General features: G+C 38.7%; 1 protein-coding gene across 23 annotated transcripts in view; it reads right to left on the bottom strand.

The window, feature by feature from the left end:
- The window catches only part of AHCYL2 (adenosylhomocysteinase like 2), a 168,807-nt gene that overhangs the window by 45,646 nt on the left and 95,930 nt on the right, over positions 1–27,231 (bottom strand). For 9 of the 23 annotated variants that reach the window (XR_011437983.1, XM_070265055.1, XM_070265048.1 and 6 more), the window contains one exon: positions 1,138–1,249. Coding sequence is in view for 16 of the 23 variants with exons in the window: in XM_070265048.1 (XP_070121149.1) it covers positions 1,138–1,249 (112 nt within the window). In the remaining 7 variants the exon portion in view is untranslated. Of the gene's footprint in view, positions 1–1,137; positions 1,250–4,685; positions 5,083–11,649; positions 12,035–27,231 lie in introns of those variants that run through there. The other 14 variants (XM_070265053.1, XM_070265049.1, XM_070265052.1 and 11 more) reach the window with 8 other exon arrangements.

Here is a 27,231-nt window from a genome sequence, read left to right as displayed (position 1 = left end):
GGCAGGCATTGTTTTTTCTGCAGGAACACAGTTGGAAATGTGGATCTAACATGTAGGGAGGAGATTGAGCTTGAGTTAAAATTTGCCATAGTTATTATTATGGTTTCCAGAGTTATATTAACCGGTTCACGAATTTTCAACACTGGTTTTTTTCAGCAGAACAAGATAGGTACAAAATTTGGTAGCTTTAGACAAAAATGCAAAGGGGTTTATGTCATGTGCTTTATTTAAATCCTTCAGTTATTGTGGGGGGAGGGGGGAATAAAAAGAGAAATGTAAAAAGTAACAATTTACCCAATTTACCCAAAGTTACAGCTTCCGAAACAAGCTTTCTTCAACTTTATATAACAAATACTACTTCCCTATTTGTGTGAGGAACAAATAAAATTTCAGGTCACAATGAAAATTTTCTAATGAATATTACTATTTATAATGTGAAGAGATAACTGGAGCAAACACTCAGCTTCCTACCACATTCCAACATAAGAGCAAAATAAAATAGCTCCATATTAGATCAGACACATACTGGGCACTGTTGCACAAATGGTCAATGCCTTCAAGGGGTTCCACACAGTAATAGCTCATCTGACATTAAATGATAACTCAGCCCCAGGGCCCATATATTTGAAGGAATGTCATTGCAAAAGAAGGAAAGAGTAACAAGCAATACAATGTCACAATTTAGAAGAGAAGGAAAAGGACTTAAAACTTGAACTAGCTACAATGTTTTCATTGTTTCTTGGGGCAATTAAGGTTTCCCTGTTAATTTGCAAGTACCAGATGAAGGGATGGGGAACCCCTCTTTTATTTCCAAAGAATGAAAAAAACAGAAGTCTTTACACATGCTGTTCAGTGAAGATCATCAGTGAGCTACATACTTCCGCCCTCTGAATAACTCAGAACTGTTTCCTTAATCACTTTCTTCTGCCTTTATTGGAAGAGGAGGCTTCTATTAAGCTCCACTCCGAATCTCCAAGAGGAATCCAAAGATTTCATCCAGAATTTTGGTCTAAATTTCAACTGAGAGTCAAAGTGTTTATTCCAAAGCACAGGTTTGTTCATGCTTAATTGGCCTTGGATAGACAGCAGGTTCCATTGGTCATACTTAATTAGCCTCCATAGCAGTTCAATACTCACCTGAGCTATAGCTGTCAGTAGATGACTGAGAAATGGAACGAGACAGAGAGCGACGTCCAATTTTGGTGGGACGTTTGTTGAACTCTTGCTTCTGGTCAGCAAATTGGATCTGCTAAGAAAAAGAATACCTGTTATATAAAGGAAAAGAACCTCCATTTCTGAGACAGCAATTCAAGGCTTGCATTAAAGGGTCTTACCTTCTGTCACAGTTGATCTGACTGTGCCTACCCATATCTGGAATGTTAAGACTCTTGGAGAGAATGATTTTTCACTCTTTTTTTTTAAGGAAGATTAGCCCTGAGCTAACTGCTGCCAATCAATCCTCTTTTTGCTGAGGAAGACTGGCCCTGAGCTAACATCCGTGCCCATCTTCCTCTACTTTATATGTGGGACGCTTACCACAGCACGGCGTGCCAAGCGGTGCCATGTCCGCACACAGGATCTGAACCGGCAAACCCCAGGCTGCCGAAGCGGAACGTGCGCACTTAACCACTGCGCCACCAGGTCAGCCCCTGATTTTTCACTTTGTACCTATTATATTTCTATCAAATTTGAATCTTTGATCTACTGTCTGACTATATGCCTTTTATAATAAAATTGTAACCAAAAAAAAAAAGAGAGAGAGAGAATGGGACGTTCTGGTTAAAATAAATTCTGGCTAAAATAAAATAAATTTAGAAAGTTGAATCATATTCAGAAATGCTTTCTATAGCAGTTTAACTGAAAATTAAAGCTGGAAAGAATCTTTGAGACTATCTATTTCAATCTTCATATATCTAGATGAGAAAACTACAAGGTACAGAAAGGTAAAGTGACTTGCCTTGAGGTTTTAAGATTCTCAGGAAATGGCATGGTATAATGGGGAAAAAAAATAGGCTTTCCATTAGGACAGAACTTTCTGGAACTGCATTCAAATCCTGACTATGCCACTCATTAGCTATGTGATATTGGTGAAGATGATTTTGTGAGCCTCATTTTCTCATAAACACAACAAAGATAAAAGTACTTACCTCACAAGTTTTAGAGAGTTAAATGAAACAATGTAGGTAAACTGTGAAACACAGCAGAAAATTCAATAAATCTACCCCCCAACTCCCACCCCTACAGTTCAGTGTTCTTATAACTCTTGCAGGTAGTCACTCTAGCTTTTAAAAGCCTTTCTAAAATATATTAATTAGCTTTTCAGTACTAAAAAGTATAGTAAACATTATTATTTTTAATGTTGGTATTATAAAATACCTAAAAACCACAAGATTGATCATTTATTAACTATAATATAACAGATCTAGAAGGAGTGAATGACTGGACTGAGTATGTATAAACCTCAATACACTGGAGGTTGCATTTTGGACAATATATGATAATGACTTTCTTAGAATTTTCTCTCTTTCACCTAATGTTGGAGGTTCCAGCTGATACTTTATAACATTTTACGAATCAAAGCCCATATCATTTATTCAACAAATAACTGGGGCCAGCCCGGTGGCTCAGAGGTTAAGTGAGCACATTCCGCTTCGGCGGCCCAGGGTTCGCCAGTTCGGATCCTGTGTGCGGACATGGCACGGCTTGCTGTGGTAGGCGTCCCACATATAAGGTAGAGGAAGATGGGCACGGATGTTAGCTCAGGGCCAGTCTTTCTCAGCAAAAAGAGGAAGATTGGCAGCAGATGTTAGCTCAGGGCTAATCTTCCTCAAAAAAAAAAAAAAAACCACACAAATAACTTTTTTTTCTTTTTCCCTAATTGAAAGTTTGCATAATTGCTTAGATTATTCTGGATCCAACGTGGCATAGAGGCAGGAAAGATCAAAGATTTGACAACTGATTCTACCTTTTATGATAAAAAGATAGTGCCTTGATGGGCAGAAGGCAGACACAACATACTAGAATGAAAGCAGCAACTGACAGCTACATTTCCTGCAGTTAGAGATAACTATTGAGTCATTTGAGTATTGAGATAAGGAGACCGGTGCCAAATTGAATTAGCTTAGCATACATTTTAGGGGAATTCATAGCATTTCCATAGCTATAACAACAAATAAAGCCTGTGTAGTTGTTTACAGAGTTTACAAATTGTTTTCAGCAATAGGAAAATTCATTGGATTAAAAGTTCTTCACAAAATTATTTTGCTAAAGTAGCAATTTATTCCAAAAAGATAAAGTGCCCTTTCTATGCATTCCCACTGGATGTACATGAACTTCCACCATCCACCTTACTTCTCCTATCACAGCACTTATTACACTGAACATAACTATCTACCTGAATCCTGGGTAAGCTACAGGCTCCATAAAGGCAGGAGTTGTGTATCTTTATTCACTCTTATATCCTTAGGCACAAATGCTTGACACATGGTAGGCAATCATGTGCTGAAGCCATGAATCTAAAGTAGCCTATTCTATCTTCACTGTCTGTCCTTGGTTGAATATTAAGTAAATATGGTAAGCATAAGCCAAGTCTAAAGTTAAAAGAATTCTTACGGGCACAAAAAGTTGGGAAAGAGAAAGTAAGTGAGAAGATGGGGAGGGGTACAGCAGTCAGGCTCAAAACTCTGGCTTCCATTTCACCAAACTTGTTCAAGACAGTGATATTTCTTTATTCTTTTTTAGAGGACCATGTAGGAAAAACAGTAGTAACTGCCTTTCCAAAGACCACGAGTCACTAATTCAGCACTGCCTCCTTTTAAAAAAGAGTAACGATAAACCCTACCTTAGATATGCAACACCCCACCACCACCACCACACACACCACTAGAGGGGGCCAGTCACTCTACTTCTCTAGATTGTAGGATCGGGATGGGTGGGTACACACCCATTTACCCCACTAACACTAAACCATGTAGCTATCTAAATGTATCATCATCTCAAACCAGTTTCCCTAGGCTGCGCTCTCTTCTCTATAAAGTCTTCTCCATTTACAGTAATTCTTCCCATCTAGGTTAAGTTTAGGCTATCTTTTGGCTCCTAAAGAAGACCAGGCTGTGTAGACTTTCTCCACTCAAAGACATAGGATTCTAAATCTTGTTTACTTGTTAGATGCTGAACTCAAGTTTCTTTAAGACGGAAGAATATTAGAAAGAGACAAACCACTTATATAGAACGTTATACAATTTTTCCAAGAAATAAATGTTCACCTTTTACTGACAAGCAGAACACACGGTTTAATCAGGTCATCCCTCGTACCCACCTCCCTTGCAACCGTTAAATGCCATTACATTCTTCACTCAACAGTTCACCTCGTTATGTAGTAACCTACCCAACCCATACCCCGCCCTGCACCCCAGTTGTGGGACTCTGGTAGATTCTATCCCTAACATTCCTACTTTGGCTGAAATCAAAGAGTCCTTTAAGGTAACCGTCCTTTTCCATTTCAGAGAGAACTGCCTAACTCAACAGGCAGCAAGGCAAGGGAGGGAAAGAGACTGCTCGGAGAGGAGCAGCTCACCTTATGCCAGAAGGAGGGATGAAAGCAGGAAAGGAGGGAAAAAGCAGCTGGCCTTTTACAATAATGGCTACAGGGGCAGCAAGACTAGTAAATAAGAGCTTAGCCTCACCTGGGCTTTAATCCCAGAGTTGTCATTGACAATGTATTTCTTCTTGCTGCTCAGCATAGTGACATTACCAGCCCTACTGCCACCTCTCCGGTCCAGGGACCCTTGTGGCAAGGCCTTTAAACTTTCCTCATCAGCAATTCTGTTGGCTCTGGTTTCAGCTGGCTTTCCTTTTTTTTTTTTTTTGGTAGGGAGGCTACCCTTCCCTGGAATCCCTGAAGCAGCTCCAACAACCCCTCCAGCAACAGAGCCCAGTTTAATAAGGCATTTCTGTTAGTGGCTCATCAGCCATTCCTAATTCTGGTGGCTGCTTTGCTTTTATTATTTTTTTCCTAAACACCTAATTACATGGATCCTCTGACCTCTAAACCTTAACAAGTCCCTTGACAAGGCCCAACTTGCATGCGCATAACAATAGCTTATTTATATAACCAGTGCACTTTTTGGCCTGCTATAATTAACTTGCTAATTAGGTTCCTTTTTAACCTTACCTCCTCCTTTTCCTTGTCAGATGATTTTAGTTAACCTAGTCTCATTAGAAAAAAATTAACTACAGAGTCACAACAACAGTGAGGGAATTTATTAAGACTGAAAAAAAGAAAAAAATAATGGTGCCAAGTGCTTACGCAGTCCCTACCCTACACTCTGTGTCCTTGGGTTAGTCAGACTGGGGACACTGGTTCAGCTCTGTCACCAAGGAAATCAACTTAGTCTGTTGCTTTACTCTTAATTGTGCATCTTTTATACAGGTTTGATATTCGTTTCTAGTTCTATCTCAAGATTGTTGCTGACTAGGTATTGAGTGACTGTGCTTTTTTCAAAAAAGTTTTTCAAAACCTGTGTTTTGCAGAAAGTGTGACTACAAAGGGGAGTTTCCTAGTTCCTCACGAGTCCCGAGAATTGCAAGGACCTTGTTACATATCAAATAATGAGTCAAATGAAAGAGCAAAGAATAAAATTATTTATTTATTGATTCCTGAAAGGGACCCAGTGAGTAGGAAAGCTACATTCAACTATATGTTACAGAGACAGGGCTGGGAATGTGATTCAAATTCTTCCTAAAAAAAGAGACTGCTTGCTGAGCACAAGAAAGAACATAAAATGCTAGATTCTTTTTTAGGATAATCTTTATTTGGAGAGAAAAGGTCTCTAGAAGAACACAATAAGGGGAGGAGAATTAATATTTATTAAGCGCCTATAATGCACAGCCCTGTGTATACGTTGCTTCTATTAACCAGTATAAGAATCTTAAAAAGTAGGCATTATTATCCCCATTTGACAAATGAGGAAAGTGCAGCTCTGAAAGGACAAATAATGTGCCTGAGGTCTCACAGCAAATAAGTGACAGCACTAGAATTCCAGCCTGTGTTTATGTCAGAGCCGAAGCTCTTTCCACTATACCACACCTATGATATTAATCAGAAGACCAAAAACTCCTCTGCCCTAATTTTAGGTACACTAGTCCCACCTCATTCTTCTTAATTTATCTTTAATTTATTTAACTTAAAATTACTCTCTAAATTTACTTTGTTACCAGGTTGGGTCTCAGAAATGACATCACCCTAGATGATGTTGGGCCCCTGATCAAACCACAATTCTGAAATGGCTAATTATATAAGAATTAGAAATCTAACAGCCCTTTAACTGGCAACTTTTTCCAATACCACTACCAAAAATTGAAAAGGACTCAAATATTGATGTTCACTATAACCCATGACAATCCTAATCTCTTACTTCATAATTTCATGAAATGAGACAGACTAATCTTTTTCTGCTTGCGTGATGAATCTCTAAACTTCTGCTGTTCCTAACCAAGGATGTTCACCCTTGTACACTCTCAGCTAGTCTTTCTCACTCAGGTGATAAGGAACTTCTTGGTCCAATGGCTTAAGTCACTGGACCTCAGCCAGAAGGAGCTGCAGGTCTGTACCAAATAAAATCAGAAGACATTTTAGGATACTATTATTGATAGGAAAAGCCCTAACAGTTAACAAATTTATCTAATAAAAGAGTTATCAAACTTTACGTGCATCAGAATCATCGGGAGAGCTTATCACACATTGCTGGGCCCCACCCCCAGAGTTTCTGATTTAGTAAACCTGGGTGGGGCCCAAGATTTTGCATTTCTAACAAGTTCCCAGGTGATGCTGACGCTGGTGGTCTGGGGACCACACTTTGAGAACCACTTATGTAACACTTTCTTCAAGTATGAATAAAGCAGCCCTAATTCTCTCCACTCTTTCCTTAGCCAAACATTTTATACTATCTGTGGCTACAACCATGGAGGTATATTCACAGGCAGAAAAGAAAAGGTTATTTGAAAGGTCAGAGAATAGATGAGGTGATCCTTTCTTATACTCAACCAAAGTATAAAGAGAACTGGGTTTAACTCTGATTTCCACAACTTAAGGCTCTTAAGAATAGATGGCTAATACATTAAGAAAAATTGGACTCATGGAGAGGACAGAAGATCTATTTACCCTAAAGAAGATCAGGCCAAAAGAAACCAATTAAATCCTTTTCAAGTACATAAAGTAGTACAACAAAGGATGATGATTGGAGGTACTCTCTCTCTGTATGTCTGTTTCTTTTTTTTTCCTCTTCTTCTCCCCAAAGCCTCCCAGTACATAGTTGTATATTCTAGCTGTAGGTTCTTCTGGTTCTGCTATGTGGGACACCACCTCAGCATGGCTTGATGAGCAGTGCTAGGTCCGTGCCCAGGATCCAAACCAGCAAAACCCTGGGCCACCAAAGGGGAGCACACGAACTTAACCACTCGACCCCAGGGCTGGACCCTATGTCTATTTCTTAACATTTCCATCACATAACAATCTGTAATCCTCATTTATAAAATGGGGACAATAATATCTACTTTGCCTATCTCAAATGTGTGCTGAGAAAATAATGTATGTGAAAAGGTTTTAAAGACTACATAACAATACACAAGTATAAAATACTAACACTTCTATTCTTTTTAGAAGGTCAAAAGTTCTTCATCTAGCGTCCATGGACATCTAGACCTCCTTAAAACAGAATGCAAAAATTTTGTGTAGGAGTCTATTTTCCTGGGGAAAGGGCCCATCGTCTTCATCAGTTTCTCAAATGGGTTTCTGCTTTAAGTGTCAATCCTGACCCAGAGTTATAGTCACGCTATCTCTACCACCATTTATCAGATACCTTAAAGGTTTCTGTCTCACTTCCAAGTAGATATGGTTCAAGCATTCTTAGAGACATCTCTCCCTTCTGAGTCAAATGAGCCGCTTGAACAAATTCTTCACCTATAAAAAGGATTACTTCTAGCCAAAAGAAAATCGGGTAACCAGCTGGCTAAGTACTCAAGAAAATCAATCAGATTTCCTGTGGAAAATTACCAAGTACTGCACAGAGCTTGGGTGGGAGGAGGAAATATTAAAATATAGGAACTTAAAAAAAGGTTACTGCTGATCTCCACGCACATAAGAGGAGGTATTTCACCTACAAGTAAGGACTCAAGATTTCTCAGGGGAAGTAAAAACCTATTAATAAGGAAAATCTTTAAAAGGATGTGTTCCCCAACCTTTTAGCAATAAGACTGCCTAAACAAGGCTAAGAAAATACTTCAAATGAAAATAGCTGTGGAGCAGAGGCTCCAGCAGAAGTTTTCCAGCGACTGATTGAATATTAACTTGGAGGTCTACCTTGTCAATTCTCGAGATTGGGGTTCTTCAGACTTCATCCGGTTTATTTCCCTGCTTGGAATCAGAGATGTGAGTACTGTCAGCTGCTGTCTGTGGTCTGAGTCCTAGTCTCTGAGGGGTATGCAAGTCCATTTTTGCTGATCATTAACAAAATGGGAAGTGTTAGAATGTACCTTCCCTGCTAAATTTTCCTCCTGAAAGAAGATCTGAGAGCCTTCTCATATTTCCTCTGGAGGCAAGGACAGTCTCAGTGGAAGTTTCATTATATTAATATGTAAACTGGAACATAAGTCAGATATTTGCTAAAGCTTTCTTAAACTGAAATTTTGGCCCAACATGGGAGCTGGCTGTAGAGTTTGCTCTTGGGAATTAAAATGCACTAACATTTCACAGGTAAGATCTGGAAATCTATAGGCAATACACTAGAGGGTGCTCAGTGGCTCTCTTTGCTGGCTAAGTGGATATCAATGGCAACCTAATGAAGCACTTCCAGACCAGGTCAGAAATCAATGACTTATGTGGTACCTAAAAGAAAGGATCAAGAGTTAGTCTTTGGCAAGGAAAAGACAGCAGATGAAAAGGCCTTCCCTACAGTTCTCGCTGCTGTTAAAAAATATACTGGGGCCGGCTCTGTGACCAAGTTGTTAATTTCATGTGCTCCACTTTGGCACCCCAGGGATTCACCGGTTTGGATCCTGGGTGTGGATCTAGCACCACTCATCAAGCAATGATAAGGTGGCGTTCCACATGCCACAACTGAAAGGACCCACAACTAAAATACACACCTATGTACCGGGGGACTTTGGGGAGAAGAAGGAAAAATAAAAAATAAAATGTACTGATAAAAGGTATTTTCCTGGTTTTTGAGAAAGAAGGGCCAAGAAATCACCAAATAAGAGAAATGCCATATTGAAAACAAAGCAAAGCTGTGCTTTAATAAAGAATGTTTTCTAAAAGCTGGGAAGTCCTAGGTCATATCTCTTAAGCAACATCACACTAACTCCTTTAGGACAGTTTTTGTGTTTTTGTTTTGTTTCTGCTTAGTTTTGTTTTTGTTGTCGTTGTTGGGGTTTTTTGGTGAAGAAACTTGTTACTGAGCTAACATCTATGCCAATCTTCCTCTATTTTGTATGTGGGATGCCACCACAGCATGGCTTGATGAGTAGCATGTAGGTCCATACCCGGGATCTGAACCCTCTAACCCAGGGCCGCCGAAGCGGAGCACATGAACTTAACCACTATGCCACTGGGCCAGCCCCTAGGACAGTTTTCTTGTTCACACAAATAAAAAGAAGGTAAGGAGGTAAAAGCTCAGTAGGAGTTCCTCTTGAGAGGATGTGCTCAGCAAGTAAGACAGTGAGGACTACTACTTATGAGAATAAGCGTTACTATAAACTCTTATTGATTCTGAGTTGACCACACTAATATTCGGTGGAATTCTTCTGCAATATTCCTTTATAGAAGTACCAAAGTTTAATATCTTAATGTAGTCCCTCCCCTGAGAAAACCGAAATTTTTGATCCTACTTCTTGATATTAGTGAGTGGTTGGAGATTTAAAAACCCAACTAGAATTATTATATGAATCCTTTCCGTTAATTCTATAACATTACATTTTCTGAAATAAACCTGTGGATGGGTAGGATTTTTTTCCATCAAATGTTTTCAAACTCATCAAAAAGTTCTGAAACAACACTAAGAACAACAACAGCAATAACCTCAACGAAAATAATAAACAACAGTTGTGATAAGAGTTGAAATGTAGGCTCCTCAGTTTGTTAGGACTACTATAGGATCAATCTCATTATTGATGGTTATTTCTTTAAATCCATAATTCCATAAACATGAAAAGAACTTGGAATGCGTTGTATATAGTCTAACCAGTTTTCCATAGAGAAATATACACATACATTAGTCCCCTCTTATCTGCAGTTTCACTTTCCACGATTTCAGTTACCCGCGGTCAACTGCAGTCCAAATATTAAGTGAAAAATTCCAGAAATAAACTATTCATGTTTTAAATTGTGCGCCAATCTGAGAAGCATGATGAAATCTCGCACCATCCCACTCCCTCCCTCCAGGATACTCACACTATATAAGATACTGGCCCATTAGTCACTTAGTAGCCATCTTGGTTATTAGATCGATTGTGTTAGTATCACAGTGCTTGTGTTGAAGTAATCCTTATTTTACTTAACAATGGCCCCAAAGTACACGAGTAGTAATGCTGGCAATTCTGACATGCCAAAGAGAAGCCGTAAAGTGCTTCTTTTAAGTGAAAAAGATGAAAGTTCTCAACTTAATAAGGAAAGAAAAAAATCCTATGCTGAGATTGCTAAGATCTATGGTAACTTTTATTACAGTATATTGTTACAATTTTTCTATTTTATTGTTAGCTATTGTTGTTGATCTCTTACTGCCCCTAATTTATAAATTAAATTTTATCATAGATAGGTATGCATGTAAAGGAAGAAACATAGTACATATAGGGTTCAGCACTATCCGCAGTTTCCCTCATCCACTGGTGCTCTTGGGATGTGTCTCCCATGCATAAGGGGGGATGACTGTAAACAAAAAACACAAACCAGTATAGACTGTAAGAAATCAGGCTAAATCTAGAAGAAACCACAGTTAGGAACAGAAGGATCGTTGCTGTTTTTACATCATAAGATGAATTAGGTTTTATGTGCTAGTTCTTATCAATAAATAAATCCTTATTACCATTATATTAAAAGTATTTATCAGGTAAATATGGTATTTTGAAGAACGGTGCCAAAAGAGCTATAGTTCCTGCTGTTTAGACACATACATCTAAAGATCAGTCGGGGAAAGTTTTGACTGGGGGTAAAAAAAAGGGCAGGTAGGGGAGAAACACTTTTTAGAGACTTGAAAGAGCACCATTTCTATAAATTGTGGGGGGTTTTTCACTATTCTTTTTCTTTACCCCCATGAGAAACAAACTAAGCATCGGCTTGCAAATAGATTGCAAAGCACTCACAGGATAACACAATGTAGGCAGTACACCAGCAGCAATAGGGAAGCTCCAGCCCAGACAACCAGGCAATAAGCTGCCTCTGGCCAGGCAGCTCTCAGACCTTCCCCAGCTTCACTCGTAATTAAGAAACAGGGGTGACCCAGGACATAAGAACTCATCAGAAATTAGAGTAATAACTGTTTTCCCAGCCACAGATCTTGGCAGGGACTTTTCACAGGTGATCCCTGTCACCTGTCAGAAATGGTTGCCTCATTATCAAGAAAACAGAAGGAAAAGCAAAGAGACCAAAGAACTCACCATCCACTCAGGCACGTGAAAAGCTGAGGTGCCCTCATTACTGTCCCACTTCTCCATAGTGCAGGCTTCTGTAATATATGTCCTGAAGCAAAAGGGAAACCTGGTTTGGAAATGCCAGGGTTTTTTGAGTGCCCAAAAGCAGAACCAAACCTAGTGATTCAGAAGTTCACAATGCCTAGCAGAAGCTGCATCCCCTTTTACAGAGGTTTCCTATTCAAATCAACATCATTAGTCGACTGCCTGACAAGTCCCTTACTGGCCAGCTTCAAACCTCTGCTTCTGATTCAAAATCAGAGCTGATGCAAGGTCCTGCACCCAGGCACTCTCTTTAACACTAACCAAACACTCTACCCCCACTTCCCCAGTGGGGACTTTCAGCAGCAATAGTCATGCTTCCTCTCTTTTCCTGTGTGTAAGGCACTTGTTAATTTTTCTCCTGCCCCTCAGAGGATGCGTCACTGGAAGTGCTGATACCAAGATCAATAAGGATGGAGGTCAAGAAGGCACTCCCATTTCTCAAGAGTTGCTTGATTTGGATCAGTACAGTAAACAGGCGTTTCCTTGAAATCAAAAGTTCCTTATGGCTTTCAAGTTTAAACAACTATGCAGAAACTCCCCATCTGTTCACACTAGGGGTCTGGCACCAAACTAAGGCATATCTCAAGTTAAATTTTTATTGCATGGGAGATTTGGATGGAGCCAGGGAAGATCTCTTGCAAAATCAGAACTTCTTAGAAAATCTGAAGAAAGTTCTGGGACCACAACTCCCTCTACTGGCTCCCTGTGTGTACATGAAAGTCTAAGAGCCTTCAAGCAGCAGAAATAATATAGGTGCCAATTGTAAATTAGCTGCTTCCCTGAGTCTAGTCAGGAGCTACCACAGTGTAGGTTTAGAGAAAGCCAGGGTTTTCTCAATCAAGACTAGTGCTGCCTCAAAGTCCCTATCCAATGCTGGTTTTTACTCAATAGGTCCAGTTTCAGGAAGAAACAGGATGCCAACACAGTAGCTCTATACACTATCACCTTAAGGGACCTCAGAAGCTGTTTCCTCTCTATGTCCCCATACCAACTCCTTCCTCTCTGCACACTTAATAAGTGTGGAAATAAGACAAAACTAGAAAAAGAGGTGACCTAACCTATTTTACCTGCTTAGTTCATTCCTAGAGCATATTACCCAATTAGAGTACTGTAGATTTCAGAAACAAAAGAAGCCCAACAAGATATGCCTGCTTTGGTCCCCTTCAAAGGACTCTTAACAGTGTTAATTCCCATTGCAGAGGATAATTTCTTTGGAGCTGATAGTCATAGTATTATAATTAGGATTATAGATTCATTGCCCTTTAGGGCCTTGCCTTCACTGGTTAAGAGAATGGTCCTTTGGATGTGGAATGGAGGAGAGGGAGGTAATGTCTAGGGGAAGAGGTATTGTAAGATGCCCAAGAGGGCAGAATTCAAATGACTGACCTGGAAGTCTAGACTAGAGAGAAAGACAAGTGAAAACAGAAGGGGACTGTTGGACCAGGTGAATGTGGAGGTATCAAAGGATTAGAGATCACAGGGCAGGTGGAGATCAGATGCAATAAGAAGAGAGAACAGCAGAGGTGGAAATAAAGGAAGCTGTGGTCACAGAGGAGCTATGGAGGGAAGCAATTTTGAGTGATGACAAGACACAGAAAGTTGATGAAATGCAGGGGTGATAAGGCCCTCTGAGGTCAGGGTGCCAATTTTGATAAAGCCTTAGCTCTTAACAAGCTCCAGTTATTGTCCTCCGGTCTTTTAATCCAAACTTCCTAATAAAATGAGAAGTTATATCTGCTGCCTAAATTTCCAACGGTATCTTTCATCTGTGTTTTAAAGGCAACGTATCTAAAATCAAAATGATTTCTTCACCTTTCCTTTCTCCCTACCCTCCAAACCACAGTTTCTTCTCACTTTTCTACCTCTGTTCCCTCAACGACAGAAAACTTCAGTCATCTTTGACTTCCCCCTTTTCCCTCGTCCCCAGAACAACCAGTTGCCAATTATTTTTGAGCCCTCCTCTACCAAGCCTCTCATCTATCCCTCGCTGTCCATTTTCACTGCCTCCTAAAAATCCTCTATAAACCCTTTCCAGGAGGATCTTCTGCTACATATCCTTATATATACTCTGTCCCCAGGTAAGCAGTATTACTGCCTATTTCCTGAACGTGAAGACCACACAGCACAGCAGCAAAGAGTACTGGTTTTGGAATAAAACAGACCTGGGTTACAATCCTGGCTCTGCCACTTAGTTATTAACCTCTCTATCCCTCCCATTTTCTAATCTGTACAGTGGAAATAATAATAGCCATCTCACAGGATTGATGCAAGGATTTAAAAAGTGTGCATACACTAAATACTTCATAAATGGTAGCTCTTACTTATGTCATTATGCTGTGTCCTCTTCTACCTCAAGGCTTTTGCTCATGCCATCTTCTCATGTTGAAATGCATTTGTTCTGCCTTCACTTTCATCATCTTCATTTATTCAAATTCTTCAAGGTTCAGCTCAAATGATAATTCTGCCATGGAATCTAACCTAAAAACAGGAATGTCCCTTTCCTCTACTATTGTTCTTTGGTCACATCACTATTTTCACCCCTCCTCAAATTATAGCTACTGTGTACAGATGTTAGATTCCAGGCTCTTCAGGGGTTGAGCCAGCTTCTATTTGCCTACAGTGCATAGCATACAGTAAAGGCTTAAGAAATTGTCAAATTTTCTATGCTGTATGTACACCTTATAGTACTCCGGAGGTAACTTGCATAGTCAATGTGTTCAATATATTTATGTCCATTTTATAGGATTTGGAACATTATTTTATATATACAGAGGCTTAGATCTATTACTGACCACAACTCTGACTTATTTGTGGTGAGTTCTTAGTAGGGTTTTAATCCTTAATTATAATATTACGTCAGCAGGAATATATAATCCACTTTCCATTGCTTGATCTGCATCAATTATAACCCATTATGATCTGTATCATAATGAAGCTTTTAGGAATAAATCAAGGCCAAAAGACTATTTTACTGCTAGAATGGAGCCCAACTCTTAAAATATTTCAATGATCAGCAAATCACTAGATTATTGGTGCTCCTGTTGATGTTTTTACGCAATCACTTATTAAATAAATGGAAGATGATTTGCCTCATGGTGGTGTCAAAACATGGAAGAAAATGACTTCAAAAGAAGACAGTAATGGGAATAAAAGAATAAACACATGTAAAATACACCATTTTGGCAGGCAAAACTAAATGTCATTTTACTTGTGTTATGTTTTTTTTGGTTTTTTTAATGTAGGTTTTAACCAAAATGGACTTCATTTGAAAACTGCAATCTCACTACATCTTTCTATAATGACTCTGAAACAAAAATAAAACAGCAGTTATTACATTTGGTCTATTAACTGAATGGGACTGTATAAGCAATAAGGTATAGGTGTTGTTTTCAATCTAATTTCATTTTACCATAATGTGCCTTAGAAGATATACCTATGGCAAGGGCAGGAGTGAGACCACTGCAAACAATTATCTATAATAGTCACTCTTAACATTTCAGTGAGGAGTTTGCAACTTCTGAAGAAAGTTACACAAACTGCACCCACTCCTACAGCCTTTAAGCTTCACAAGAATTGACCAAGTGTGTAAAAAGCTCAAAAGAATCTCATTTTTCACTCCAAGAAGAAGAACAACTCGAAGCTCTATGTGCCAGTCGTGTCCCTACCAGTGGGGACTTAATGGTAGTATCACCATTAACGAGGGCAAGCTGGATGACCTGCCAGCGTGAGTACGTGCTAGGAGCTAGAGCAGAAAGGAAAGAAGTTAATATTTCCACGGGTCAAAGTCAAAAAGAACCAGGCAGTGGTGAAGAAGTAACTACAATGGCAAAACAGTTTTAACAGGAGGTGATCAATCTATAACCTGGTGAGTCATAAGGCACAGGGCAAAAAAACACAAGAATGTCACCCTGTCCTCTATATTCTTGGTTTGTCACTTGGTTTTACTAGACTTTGGCAAGTCACCTAATTACTCTCTTCTTCAGTTTCCTTATTATAAAATGAGGGGGAGGTAGGTAAGAGTGGACTGTGGAAGGTTAGAACTGGTTCCTTCTAGTTCTGACATTCAGTATTTTCTAATCCACCTGGATTCTCTGAGGTTATAAGAAAAAGCAATAACTACTCCTTAGTCACCTAAGTTACAGCTTATTGTAGAGGCCAAGGTTCCTAATCACCTGAGTTCAAAGTTCCATCTGGTCGATTATGTGGATGGCTGGAATTGCTAGGCCTTAAATTTCCCTTCCCCTTCAATCTTGAAATGCCAATGCTACCAGAGCAACTGGAATTGTTAAACCCTCCCCCTACCCGGCAACCTTAATATTAGGCATCCTAACTTTCAGTTCCTCAGTGATCTTAAGACTCATATCCCACAGGTATTTCAAACTCAACATGGAGATATCATCATTACCGGTAAAGGATAGTACAGGCTTTAGAGTTGGATAGGCTTGGGTTTGAAGGCTAGCTCCATCACTTACTAGCTGTGTAACTCTAGGTAAGCTATGTAACTTTTTGAGCCTTTACTTCCTCATGCAAAATACAGAATAATAACTTCTTCACATTGATGTTATAAAGATTAAATAATACATAGAAATACATATAAAGCACTTAGCATAGTGCCAGGAAGCTATTTTGTCCAAAACTAGACACAGCATAGTAGTACCAGACTGTCTGGTTTAAATCTTGACTCACCACTTACTAACTATGTAACCTTAGGCAAATTACTTATCCTCCCTGTGCCTCAGTTTTCTCATCTGTCAAATGGGGATATTAAGAGTATCTATCTTGTAGGATTGCAGAGAGGATCAAATAAATTAATATACATACTTAGAACAGTGCTATTTAAAATTTACTATTATTGATATTACATATAACATGTACATCCCCCAACACACTCAAATTCATCTTCTCTTCTTGAATGGTGAATTCATTCATTCAATCAAACCACAAATATTTACTGGGTGCCTATCTTGTTGTGCCAGGCAGCACAGAAAGGCAGTCCCTGTCCTCATGGTGCTTAGGGTCTAGGCAAAGAGACAGGCAATTAAATAATTACAACAAAAGTGTGAAAAATGATAATGTAAGTACAGGCTACTATGGGAGTATGTGGCAAGAGCACCAGTCATGTGGCATTAGAGAAGCTCTATGTAAGCTGAAAAGTCAAGGATGAGTAAGGGGTACCTTGGTGAGGAGGAGGATTGAGAAGAGGATTCCAAATAAAAAGAAGAAGATGCACTCGATCTCTTGCATTCTGTCCCTTCTTCATACCAGCTGTCTAAGGCCTGACCATCATCATATTCACCTAAATCAGTGCTTCTTAACTTGAATGTGCATGCAAATTATTTTGAGATCTTACTAAAATGCTGATTCTGATTTAGTAAGTCTGGAACAGGTCACAAGATTCTACATTTTAACAGCTCTCAGAGGATGCCAATACTGCTGGGATTATGCTTTGACAAGGGCCTAGATAATTCCATCCCTCTAATAGCCTACTTCAGTCTGTTAAATTTAACTTATACTTGATTATCATTAGCATTATCACTTTAAAATCTGATCACATCATTTTCTTGCTCATAATGCCTCAATAGCTCCCCACTGTCTTCAAAATAAAATCCAAACTCCTTAGCATGACACACAAGACCCTTCATGACTTAGCCTCTGCGTACCTCCTGAGCCTCAGCTCTCTGAATTTCCCCACATCCCCATTTTGAACACACACACACAAACACATCTTTCAAAATTTAGCTTAGCTGTAATTTCCTTTAGTACACATTTCCAGCTCCTGGTCTAGGTTAAGAATCAATTCTACAAGCTACTGAGTAATCCTCCATACCCATCTCTATCATAGCACATATCAATGTTGATACTATATCATTTGTCTGTTTCCACACTGGAACTGCAAGCAATTTGAGGGCAGAGATTATGTGTCTTATTCCTGTGTTACAAATGCCCAGCATGTAGTAAACAACCAATGAATATGTGCTGAACGAAAAAATGACTTAATCAAAGAACAGCTAGCTCAGAGTAAAGCCAAAAATGAGTAAAATATAGGACAGGCACCTGAAAGGTAAAAGGGAGGAAAAGGGAATCAGGTGTGAGTAAGAACTGAAAAAACTATAAATAGAAACATCACTATAACAAAATTATGCCCAGTACAGCTAAATGTACCTCCTTGCCACAGACTAATCCAATTCTCAGGTAAACAGTTAAGCAATACGGAGACTAAAGTACACTAAAAGCAGGCACCGAGCCACATTTTGCACTCTCTGGTAAGTCCTCTAGAATCTGGGAGTGGAATGTGGACTTAAATCCTCAATATCTCTGACACAGCTAATAGAGCTCCACTTAGGTCAGAGTTCAGCTTGCTGCAGTTAGCGCCTCTAGCTAAAACTGTCCTCAAAGAGAGGTCAAGCTTAAACTTGAAAACAGTCAGAGTAAGAGCAGAGAATTTGATTCAGGGCCCTCAATTTTATCATAGAGTTGGGGGGGGGGGGGGTGCTGTGGGAAGGGTATAGGGTAAAATAATGAAGCACAATGCTATTAAATAAATGTAGAATGTGGGCTTCTCACTGTATTCTTTTCTTAAAAATAATTTTTTATTGAAGCACAACCTACTATAAAAAAAGTACACAAATCAAAAAGTTACAGTTCAATAAAATTTCAAGTCAACACACCTATCCACTACCTAGACAAGGAAATAAAACCCTATTACTAGCACCCTAGAACCTTCCCTCACGTCCCCGTTCAGTCATTAACCTCACTCCTCCCTAAAGATAATCCTTATCTTGATTCCTATCTCCACTGATCAGTTTTGCCTATTTTTGAACCTGCTATAAATAGCATAAAAGATGTATTCTTTAAGTGTTCTTTTTCTGCTCAATATGTTTCTAAAAGTTATTTAAGTTTGTTGCGTTTAGCAGAAGTTCATTTATTTTCATTGCTGGAAAGTATCCCATTGCAGGAATATCCATAATTTATTGAATCCATTCTCCTGTTGAAGGTTGTTTTCAGTTTGGGGGCCATAAAAAATAACGTTGCTATGAATGTTCTTATATATGTCATATGGTACCCATATGAAAATATTTCTGTTGGATATATATCTAGCAGTTAAACTGCTGGGTTATAAGGTATGTAGATGTTCAGCTAGGTTGACAATGTCAAACAATTTTCCAAAGTATTTACACTAATTTATACTCCGAGGAGCAAGATAACACTGTCCCAGTTGCTTCATATCCTTTCCAGTGCTTAGTATTTTTGGTCTTTTTACATGTTAGGCATTCTGGGTAAGGGTGTCACATTGTGATTTTAATCTGCATCTCACCACCACCACTACCATCACGACCACAACTGAGCACACTTTTTAAAAATGGATTTTATTGTATTGAGGCACATTTCCTCTATACTCACTTTGTTCAGTTTTTATCATGAATGGACGTTAAATTTTGTCAAATGCTTTTTCTGCGTCCACTGAGATGACCACATGATTTTATCCTTCATTTTATTAATGTGATGTACCACATTGATGGATTTGTGAATGCTGAACTATCCTTGTATCCCTGGAATAAATCCCACTTGATCACAGTGTATGATCTTTTTAATGTATTGTTGAATTCAGTTTGCTAACATTTTGTTGAGGATTTTTGCATCTATGTTCATCAGGGATAATGGCCTGTAACATTTTTTTGTGTGTGTAGCAAGATATACATAAGATTTGCCTTTTTAACCATTTTAAAATGTATAGTTCACTGGCATTGAGTACATTCACATTGCTGTGCAACCATTACCACCATCCATCTCTAGAACTTTTTCATTATCCCAAATTTAAACTCTATACCTATTGAACAATAACCCTCCATTTCCCCCTCCCTACCCCCTGGTAATCACTATTCTACTTTCTGTCTCTGTGAATTTGACTATTCCAGGTACTTCACATAAGTGGAATCATACAATATTTGTCCTTTTGTGTCTGGTTTACTTCACTCAGTAGAATGTTTCTGAAGTCCATCCATGTTGTAGCATGTATCAGAATTTCATTCCTTTTTAAGGTTGAGTAATATTCCATTGTATGTATATACCCCCTTTTGTTTATCCATCCATCCATTCATGGACATTTGGGTTGTTTCCACCTTTGACTATTGTGAATAGTGATGCTATGAGCATGAGTGTACAAATATCTCTCCGAGGCTCTACTTTCAATTCTTTTGGGCATATACCCAGAAGTGGAATTACTGAATCATATGGTAATTCTTTTTAATTTTTTGAGGAACCATCATACTGTTTTCTACAACAGCTGCGTTTTACATCCCCATCAGCAACGCACAAGGGTTCTAACTTGGACAAACTAGAACCCTTATGTAGTGCCAAGCACATTTTTATATGCTTACTGGCCATTTGATATCCTCTTATATGAAATGGACTTTCAAGTCTTTTACTCATTTTTCTGTTGGGGTGTCAATCTTTCCCTTATTGATCTGTATGAGTTACTTAGATATTCTGGTTATGAGTTCTTTGTGGTTATAAATCTTGCAAACATCTTCTCCCACTCTGTGGCTTGCTTTTCCACTCTTACCGTTGTCTTTTAAAAATACTTTTATTTTGAAATCATTTTAGACTTAAAGATAATTTGCAAAAATAATACAGACAGTTCCCATATACACTTCACTCAACTTCCTCTAATGTTAACATCTTGTGAAACCAGATTAATCATCAAAACTAAGAAATTAACACTGGTACACTACTATTAACTAAACTACATTACTTGGATTTCATAGGTTTTTCCACTAATGTCCTTTTTTAGTTCCAGGATCAAATCTAGGATCCCACACTGCATTTAGTTGTCATGTCTCCTTAGTCTCCTCCAGTTTATGATAGCTCCTCAGCCCTTCCTTGTCTTTCATGACCCTCACGATGGTAGTTGATTGAATCCTGCAATAAAGCTGTGCATTGACTAGACTAAAAAAACAAACGTGTATTACCTATTCATCTCTTTTTCTTAATTTTTTTCAGTTTTCTCCTCAGTTTTATTGAAATATAATTGACATATAATAATGTATTAGTTTAAGGTGTACAATATAATGATTTGGTATATGTATTTATTGTGAGATGATTGCCACAATAAGTTTAGTTAACATCCATCACCTTACAAAGTTACAATTTTTTTCTTGTGATGATGTTATCTATTCATCTCTTTTGATTAATTTTTGGTAGACTAGAAATACCAACTTTATATATTAATAGAGATAATTTTAAAGATCAGCTAATTCAATTTTCTTATTTTAAGGATACAGAAATCAAGACCTAGAGAAATTACTTAGCCAAAGTCTTACAGCACTCCTTTTCCCCATTGATTTCATTTGGAAGGTAATACTTTTCTTGTTTGTGAATTATGATAGACTTCTGTAGTGCTTAAATGCCTTAAGTGTTCAGAGACCCTCTCTTTTTTTTTTAATTGAGGTAACACTGGTTTACAACATTATATAAATTTCAAATGTACATCATTATGTTTCTATTTCTGTGTAGATGACATCATATTTACCACCCAAAGACTAATTACCATCAATCACCATACACATGAGCCTAATCATCCCTTTTGCCCTCCTCCCTCCCTTCTTCCCCTCGGGTAACCACCAATCCAATCCAATCTCTGTCTCTATGTTTGTTTGTTGTTTTTATCTTCTATTTAGGAGTGAGATCATATGGTATTTGCCTTTCTCCCTCTGACTTATTTTACTTAGCATAATACCCTCAAGGTCCACCCATGCTGAGAGACCATCTCCTCTTAATCAACATGAAGTAAGACGAAATAAGTTTCTCCATTTCCATTAAGAAATTAACAGCGCCAAAACAGCTCCTGAATTGCTGGTTTATTTTCTAATTTTTCTAAAATGAGGATGTATTGCTCTAGTAATAAGAGAAAAGAAATGCGTAGCAGACAGAATAATGGCCCCCAGACATGTTCATGTCCTAATCTCCAGAGCCTGTGAATACATAGCATAAGTAAGGCTGCAGATGGAATTAAGATTGCTAATTGGTTGACCTTGAGATAATCCTAAATTATCCAGGTGGGCACAATGTAATCAAAAGGTTCCTTATAATTGGAAGAAGGAGGCAGAAGAGTAACAACTTGAGAGAGATGTGAAGATGCTACACTGCTGGCTTTGAGGATGGAGGAACCGGCGACAAGCCAAGGAATGCCGGCTGCCTCTAGAAGCTGGAAACAGAAATATATCTAGAAGGTAAGGAAACTGATTCTCCTCTAGAGCCCCAAAGAAATGCAGCACTGTTGACATCTTGATTTTAGTCTACTGAGACCCATTTTAGACTTCTGACCTCTAGAACTGTAAATTAATACATTTGTGTTATTTAAGCTATAGAAAATTAACAGAAGAAGGCTTTGAAATTTTAAGATGTGGGGAGATTAGGTGTTTGGTCTTAAATATCTCAATCATTTTCAGCTAACTACTCATGCATGCTCAGGTTAGGTTGGAAATGTTTCCATAAATTTTAAAACTCTGCACAATAAAATGACTAACATTTTACAAAGTGTTTGAGAATAAGATTTCATTTTTACCAAATCCTTGTTCTGTATGATTGGAGCACTGTCAACGAGAGAGTGGTAAGAGATGTGACTGAAGAGGTAGGCAGGGACTGATCACATATGGTTTGCAGGCCACAGAAAAGTTTTAATTTTATTCTAAGAATAATGGGAAACTACTAGAGATTTATGTTTTTAGAAGATCACCGTGACTGCTGTAAGGAGAAAAAACTGAATGAACATGAATGGAAATGAGAAGACTACTTAGCTTATTAAAATATGAGAGGTGATAGTAGCCTGGATTAGGATAATGGTAGTGAAAGGATTTAAGACATATGTTGAGGCCTGGCCCCATGGCCGAGTGGTTGAGTTCCCACGTTCCACTTTGGTGGCCCAGGGTTTCGTTGGTTCGGATCCTGGGCGTGGACCTAGCACCGCTCATCAGGCCATGCTGAGGCGGCGTCCCAGATGCCACAACTAGAGGGACCCACAACTAAAATATACAACTATGTACTGGGGGGATTTTGGGGAGAACAAGCAGGAGAAAAAAAAAAGACGTTTGCTGGTGGTTGGTTCAACAGGACTTGGTAATAGATTGAACGTGAAGGGTGAGGAAGATGTCAAGAATGACTATCAGGTTTCTGGCTCAAGCAACTGTTAAATAGGGATGCCACTGATTAAAATGGAGAACAGGGGAAAAATAGATGTGGGAAGAATATCAAGACTTCAGTTTTGGTCCTGTTAAGTTTGAGATGTCTAAGAGATATGCAAGCGGAATTGAAATAGCAACTGAATACAGAGTCTGGAGCTCAGAGGAAAGTCTAGGCTGAAAACATAAAATTAGGAGTTACTGATTTCATCCATTTCTATAATTTAAATCCCATGCATACACAGATATATAAAACCATGAGAATAGATAAAACTGCCAAGAGAGGGGAAAAAAGCAAGCAAACAAACAAACAGGATTCAAGTCTGAGCCCTGATCCATTATACAAGGTAGGAGAAGAAGAAAAGCTAGCAAGTGAAATTTGAAAAGCAACCACCAGAAAAGAAAGAGGAAAATCCAAAGAGAACAGTGTCACTGAAATCAAGAAAAGAGATTATTGCAAGAAGGAAAGAGTGGTCAGATATTTCAAACACTCCTGAGAAGTTTAATAAGATGGCAGTTGAAAATAATTATTAGGATTTGGCAACATGGAGGTTTTTGGTAACTTGGGAGTGATAGGGGTGAAAGCAGGATTAGGGAAAACTGAAGGATGACTAGGTGGTTAAAAGTAGGATAGACAGTTTGAACAGACAAGTCTTTTGAAAAACTGGGCTGTGAAGCAGAGCAGAAAGATATGGAAATAACTAAAGAGACATTACAAGTCAAAGGAAGTTTTGACTATTTGTATATGTGTGCTTTTTTTTTTCTGAGGAAGATTCACCCTGCACTAACATCTGCTGCCAATCTTCCTCTTTTTTTTACATATGTGAGCCACCACCACAGCACAGCCACTGACAGATGAGTGCTGTAGGTCCAAGCCCGGAAACCGAACCCAGGCCACCAAAGCAGAGTGCACCAAACTTAACCACTAGGCCACTGGGGCTGGCTCATGTGTGCTTTTGTTTAACAAGATGGTTACTACAGCTTGACTGAACTCTGAAAGAAATGATCCAACAGAAGGGAGGATGAAAATGTGTGTGTGTGTGTGTGTTTAGAGGAGTAAACAGAGAAAGAGAGAGAGGTAAATGCAGTTGCCAGAAAAAATCCAGGATGCCCAGAGTTTCAGATAAACAAATAATTTTTCAGAATAAGTATGTCCCAAATACTGCATGGAACATGCTTATACTAAAAATTATTCACTGTTATCTGACTTCAAATTTAACTGCGTTCTGTGTTGTTGTTGTTTTTGCCAAGTCGGACAACCTTAGGAGCAAATCAAGAAGAAAAGTCTGAGAAGGTAAGCGAGACGGGGATCCAGGGCACAAGTGGAGAAATTGTTTTGTTAGGATTAGGAATACTTCTTTCTTTGATATAGAAAGGAAAAAGAAGGAATAGATATAGGCAGCTTTATAGATGGTGGTAATAAGATGAGGGAATTAACATCTAAGAGGCCTCCCAACAATGAATTATGACATAACATCAATTAAGTGGGGAGGGGAGGAAGGGCGGTAGGAGAATTAAAAAGAGTGAAGAGAAATGGTTTATAGTAATTTAAAAATAGACAACTAGCAGTCACTGAAAGTTTCTAAGTAGGGCAGTTCTTCTCTACAGAATGATATGACAAAAATACGCTTAGGAAAGATGCATTCAAAGAAGAATGTGGCTGAAAGAAATAGTAGCAACTTTAAGGTCAACCTTGAAGATGGTTAAAGTCTAGATTTCTAGATTACAACTAAATGAATGAAAAAGAAAGGACAAATTTGAGAAATAAAGGGAGAACTAGCAGGATCTAGACAAAGATCTGGATGCAGAGTTGAAGGAGAGAAAAGCTCATATTATTTATATATATATATGTATGAGAAGCCATTTTCAACATAACACATTCAAATTTCACGCATTCAGCTACTTACATCATTACTACTTTTGTGTTTGTGATAATAACCGTTATGATTATTTTTCCCTACCTGGCACTTTTGTATCAAAGAGTTCTGCTTTCCAAAATCCTTTGTCTTTTCACCTTTCTCCATGAAAGTCAAATAGGAAATATTCTAATGAGTTCCAATGGAAATCAATCAACCATAACCATGATTAGGAAGCAGATATTTTTTACATCCAACGGCAGGATATTATATATTTAAAAGATTCCTAATAAGAAGCAAAATTGTCCTAGAATCTGAACATTAAAGAAAACCTATTGGGCTGGCCCCGTGGCCGAGTGGTTGGGTTCGCGCGCTCCGCTGCAGGCGGCCCAGTGTTTCGTTGGTTCGAATCCTGGGCGCGGACATGGCACTGCTCATCGGACCACGCTGGGGCAGCGTCCCACATGCCGCAACTGGAAGAACCCACAGCGAAGAGTATACAACTGTGTACCGGGGGGCTTTGGGGAGAAAAAGGAAATAATAAAATCTTTAAAAAAAAAGAGAGACCGTTTAAAAAAAAAAAAAAAAAGAAAACCTATTAAGTGGATTGCCCCCTACCTCCTCCACATAACAAATAACCTAACGTCTAGCAGCCGATTTTTGGAAGTTGTGTTGATGAATGAGCTGATGTCTGTAAGATACTTTAAAGTCTTTGGGAAAAATATATAAAATACAGTAAATTCTCACTATTCATAGTAGTTATGCTCTGTAAAGTCACCAAAAATACTGAATTAGCCAATCCAGAAGAAATGTTCCTATGGGAAACTAGAGGGTTAGGCTCCTGTGAGCCTCTGATCACAACATTTTTGTCAAGTGATCAACAGATAACGTTGTTTTATGTGTGTTTCTGTTAAAGACACCTTATTTAATATATATTGTTGATTCAATAATATTGAACTCACAGCCAACGGCCCTATAACTCACAGCTGAATGAAGCTTACCTAACACACATACTTTCTCTATAAAACACATCCAGCTTTTTTTTTGTGCTTAGGAACACCAGTCAGCACTTCAGCACTACATTTGGGGGATGTTCTAAATAGTGAAATCACCAAGAAAAAGCATAAAAATGCAAAAAACATAACATTAAGACCGCAAATAGGACACTTGGATGAGAGTATGAGAGCTTAAACAAGAAGGCAGAGCACTGTTTTGTTTGACTTTAGCTGGGAACATACGTGAGGTGTTTCAAATTTTTTGCCACTTTGTGCATGTCCATGAATGACCACTGAAAACACCACAAGTATTGATTTTTGGGGTTACAAATAAATTTCAGCAAGTAGGCAAATTGGCAAATACAGAATCCTAGAATAAGGGCATCGACTGAGCTGTTGTGTTCACTTGCTCCAGATGATTCCTGGGCAAATTTGCTCTGATTTTTGAAGATTATGAGTTAATTCTTGCCTGCAGATGTTGTAAATACTTCCTGAGGACTATAAATCACCTCAATTTTACTTCTAAGTGCAGCTCTCTACAAGATAAAAATGCTCCAGTCAAAGTATTCTGCCAAGTCTAGCAGCGACAGAGAAAGTGGAAGAGAATTCAATCTTCTTAAAGCAATACTGACATGTAGTGTTAACACGAGTCTATACCTGGTTGCAAAAGAAGGTTTCACACAATGAAGACTCATAAGAGGTCATACTCAGACATGCAAGACTACCACTACCAAATAGGCATGGCTATGCTTGGGTGACTCTGCTGCTGAAACCACCCAGGCACACAGATAGGTCAATACAACCTAGTGATTCTGCCATGTTCCCCTACTCACCCCCTTTTTCCCACCTCTATACCAGCCGTCAAAAGTTCTCTACTCTTCTCAAATGTCCAACTATAACACCTAACCCTCATTCTCCGTACATTACTTATACTTCTGTTTCACAGAGGAAATAAAACCATTAGATGGAAAGAAAATTTTCAACTTCTTGACACCAAAGCCTACAACTTTACCCACATCTATCTTGTCTCCCTCCTGTTTTAATGGAAGAGGATTCTCTCTTCCCATCTGTTATGGACTAAATTGTGGTCCCTAAAATTTATATGTTGAAGCCCTAACTCTGAATGCAGCTGTATTTGGAAATAGGGCCTTTCGGGAAGTAATTAAGGTTAAATGAGCTCACTAAGGGTGGGGTCCTAATCTCAATGGGATTACTGTCCTTATAAGAAGAGGAAGAGGTACCAGAGAGCACTCTCTGCAGCACATAGAGGAAAGGCCACGTGAGCATACAGGCAGAAGGCAATCATCTATAAACCATCTATAAATCAGAAAGAGAGGCATCACCAGAAACTAACCCTTATAGCGCCTTGGTCTTGAGAACTAGCCACCAGAACTGTGAGAAAATAAATTTGTGTTGTTTAAGCCACTTAGTCTGTGGTATTTTGTTTGGGCAGCCTGAGTAGACTAATTTGTTAGT

Source organism: Equus caballus, chromosome 4, assembly GCF_041296265.1.
Source record: "Equus caballus isolate H_3958 breed thoroughbred chromosome 4, TB-T2T, whole genome shotgun sequence".
Taxonomy (NCBI): Eukaryota; Metazoa; Chordata; class Mammalia; order Perissodactyla; family Equidae; genus Equus; species Equus caballus.
This window is presented reverse-complemented; position numbering and strand designations above follow the sequence as displayed.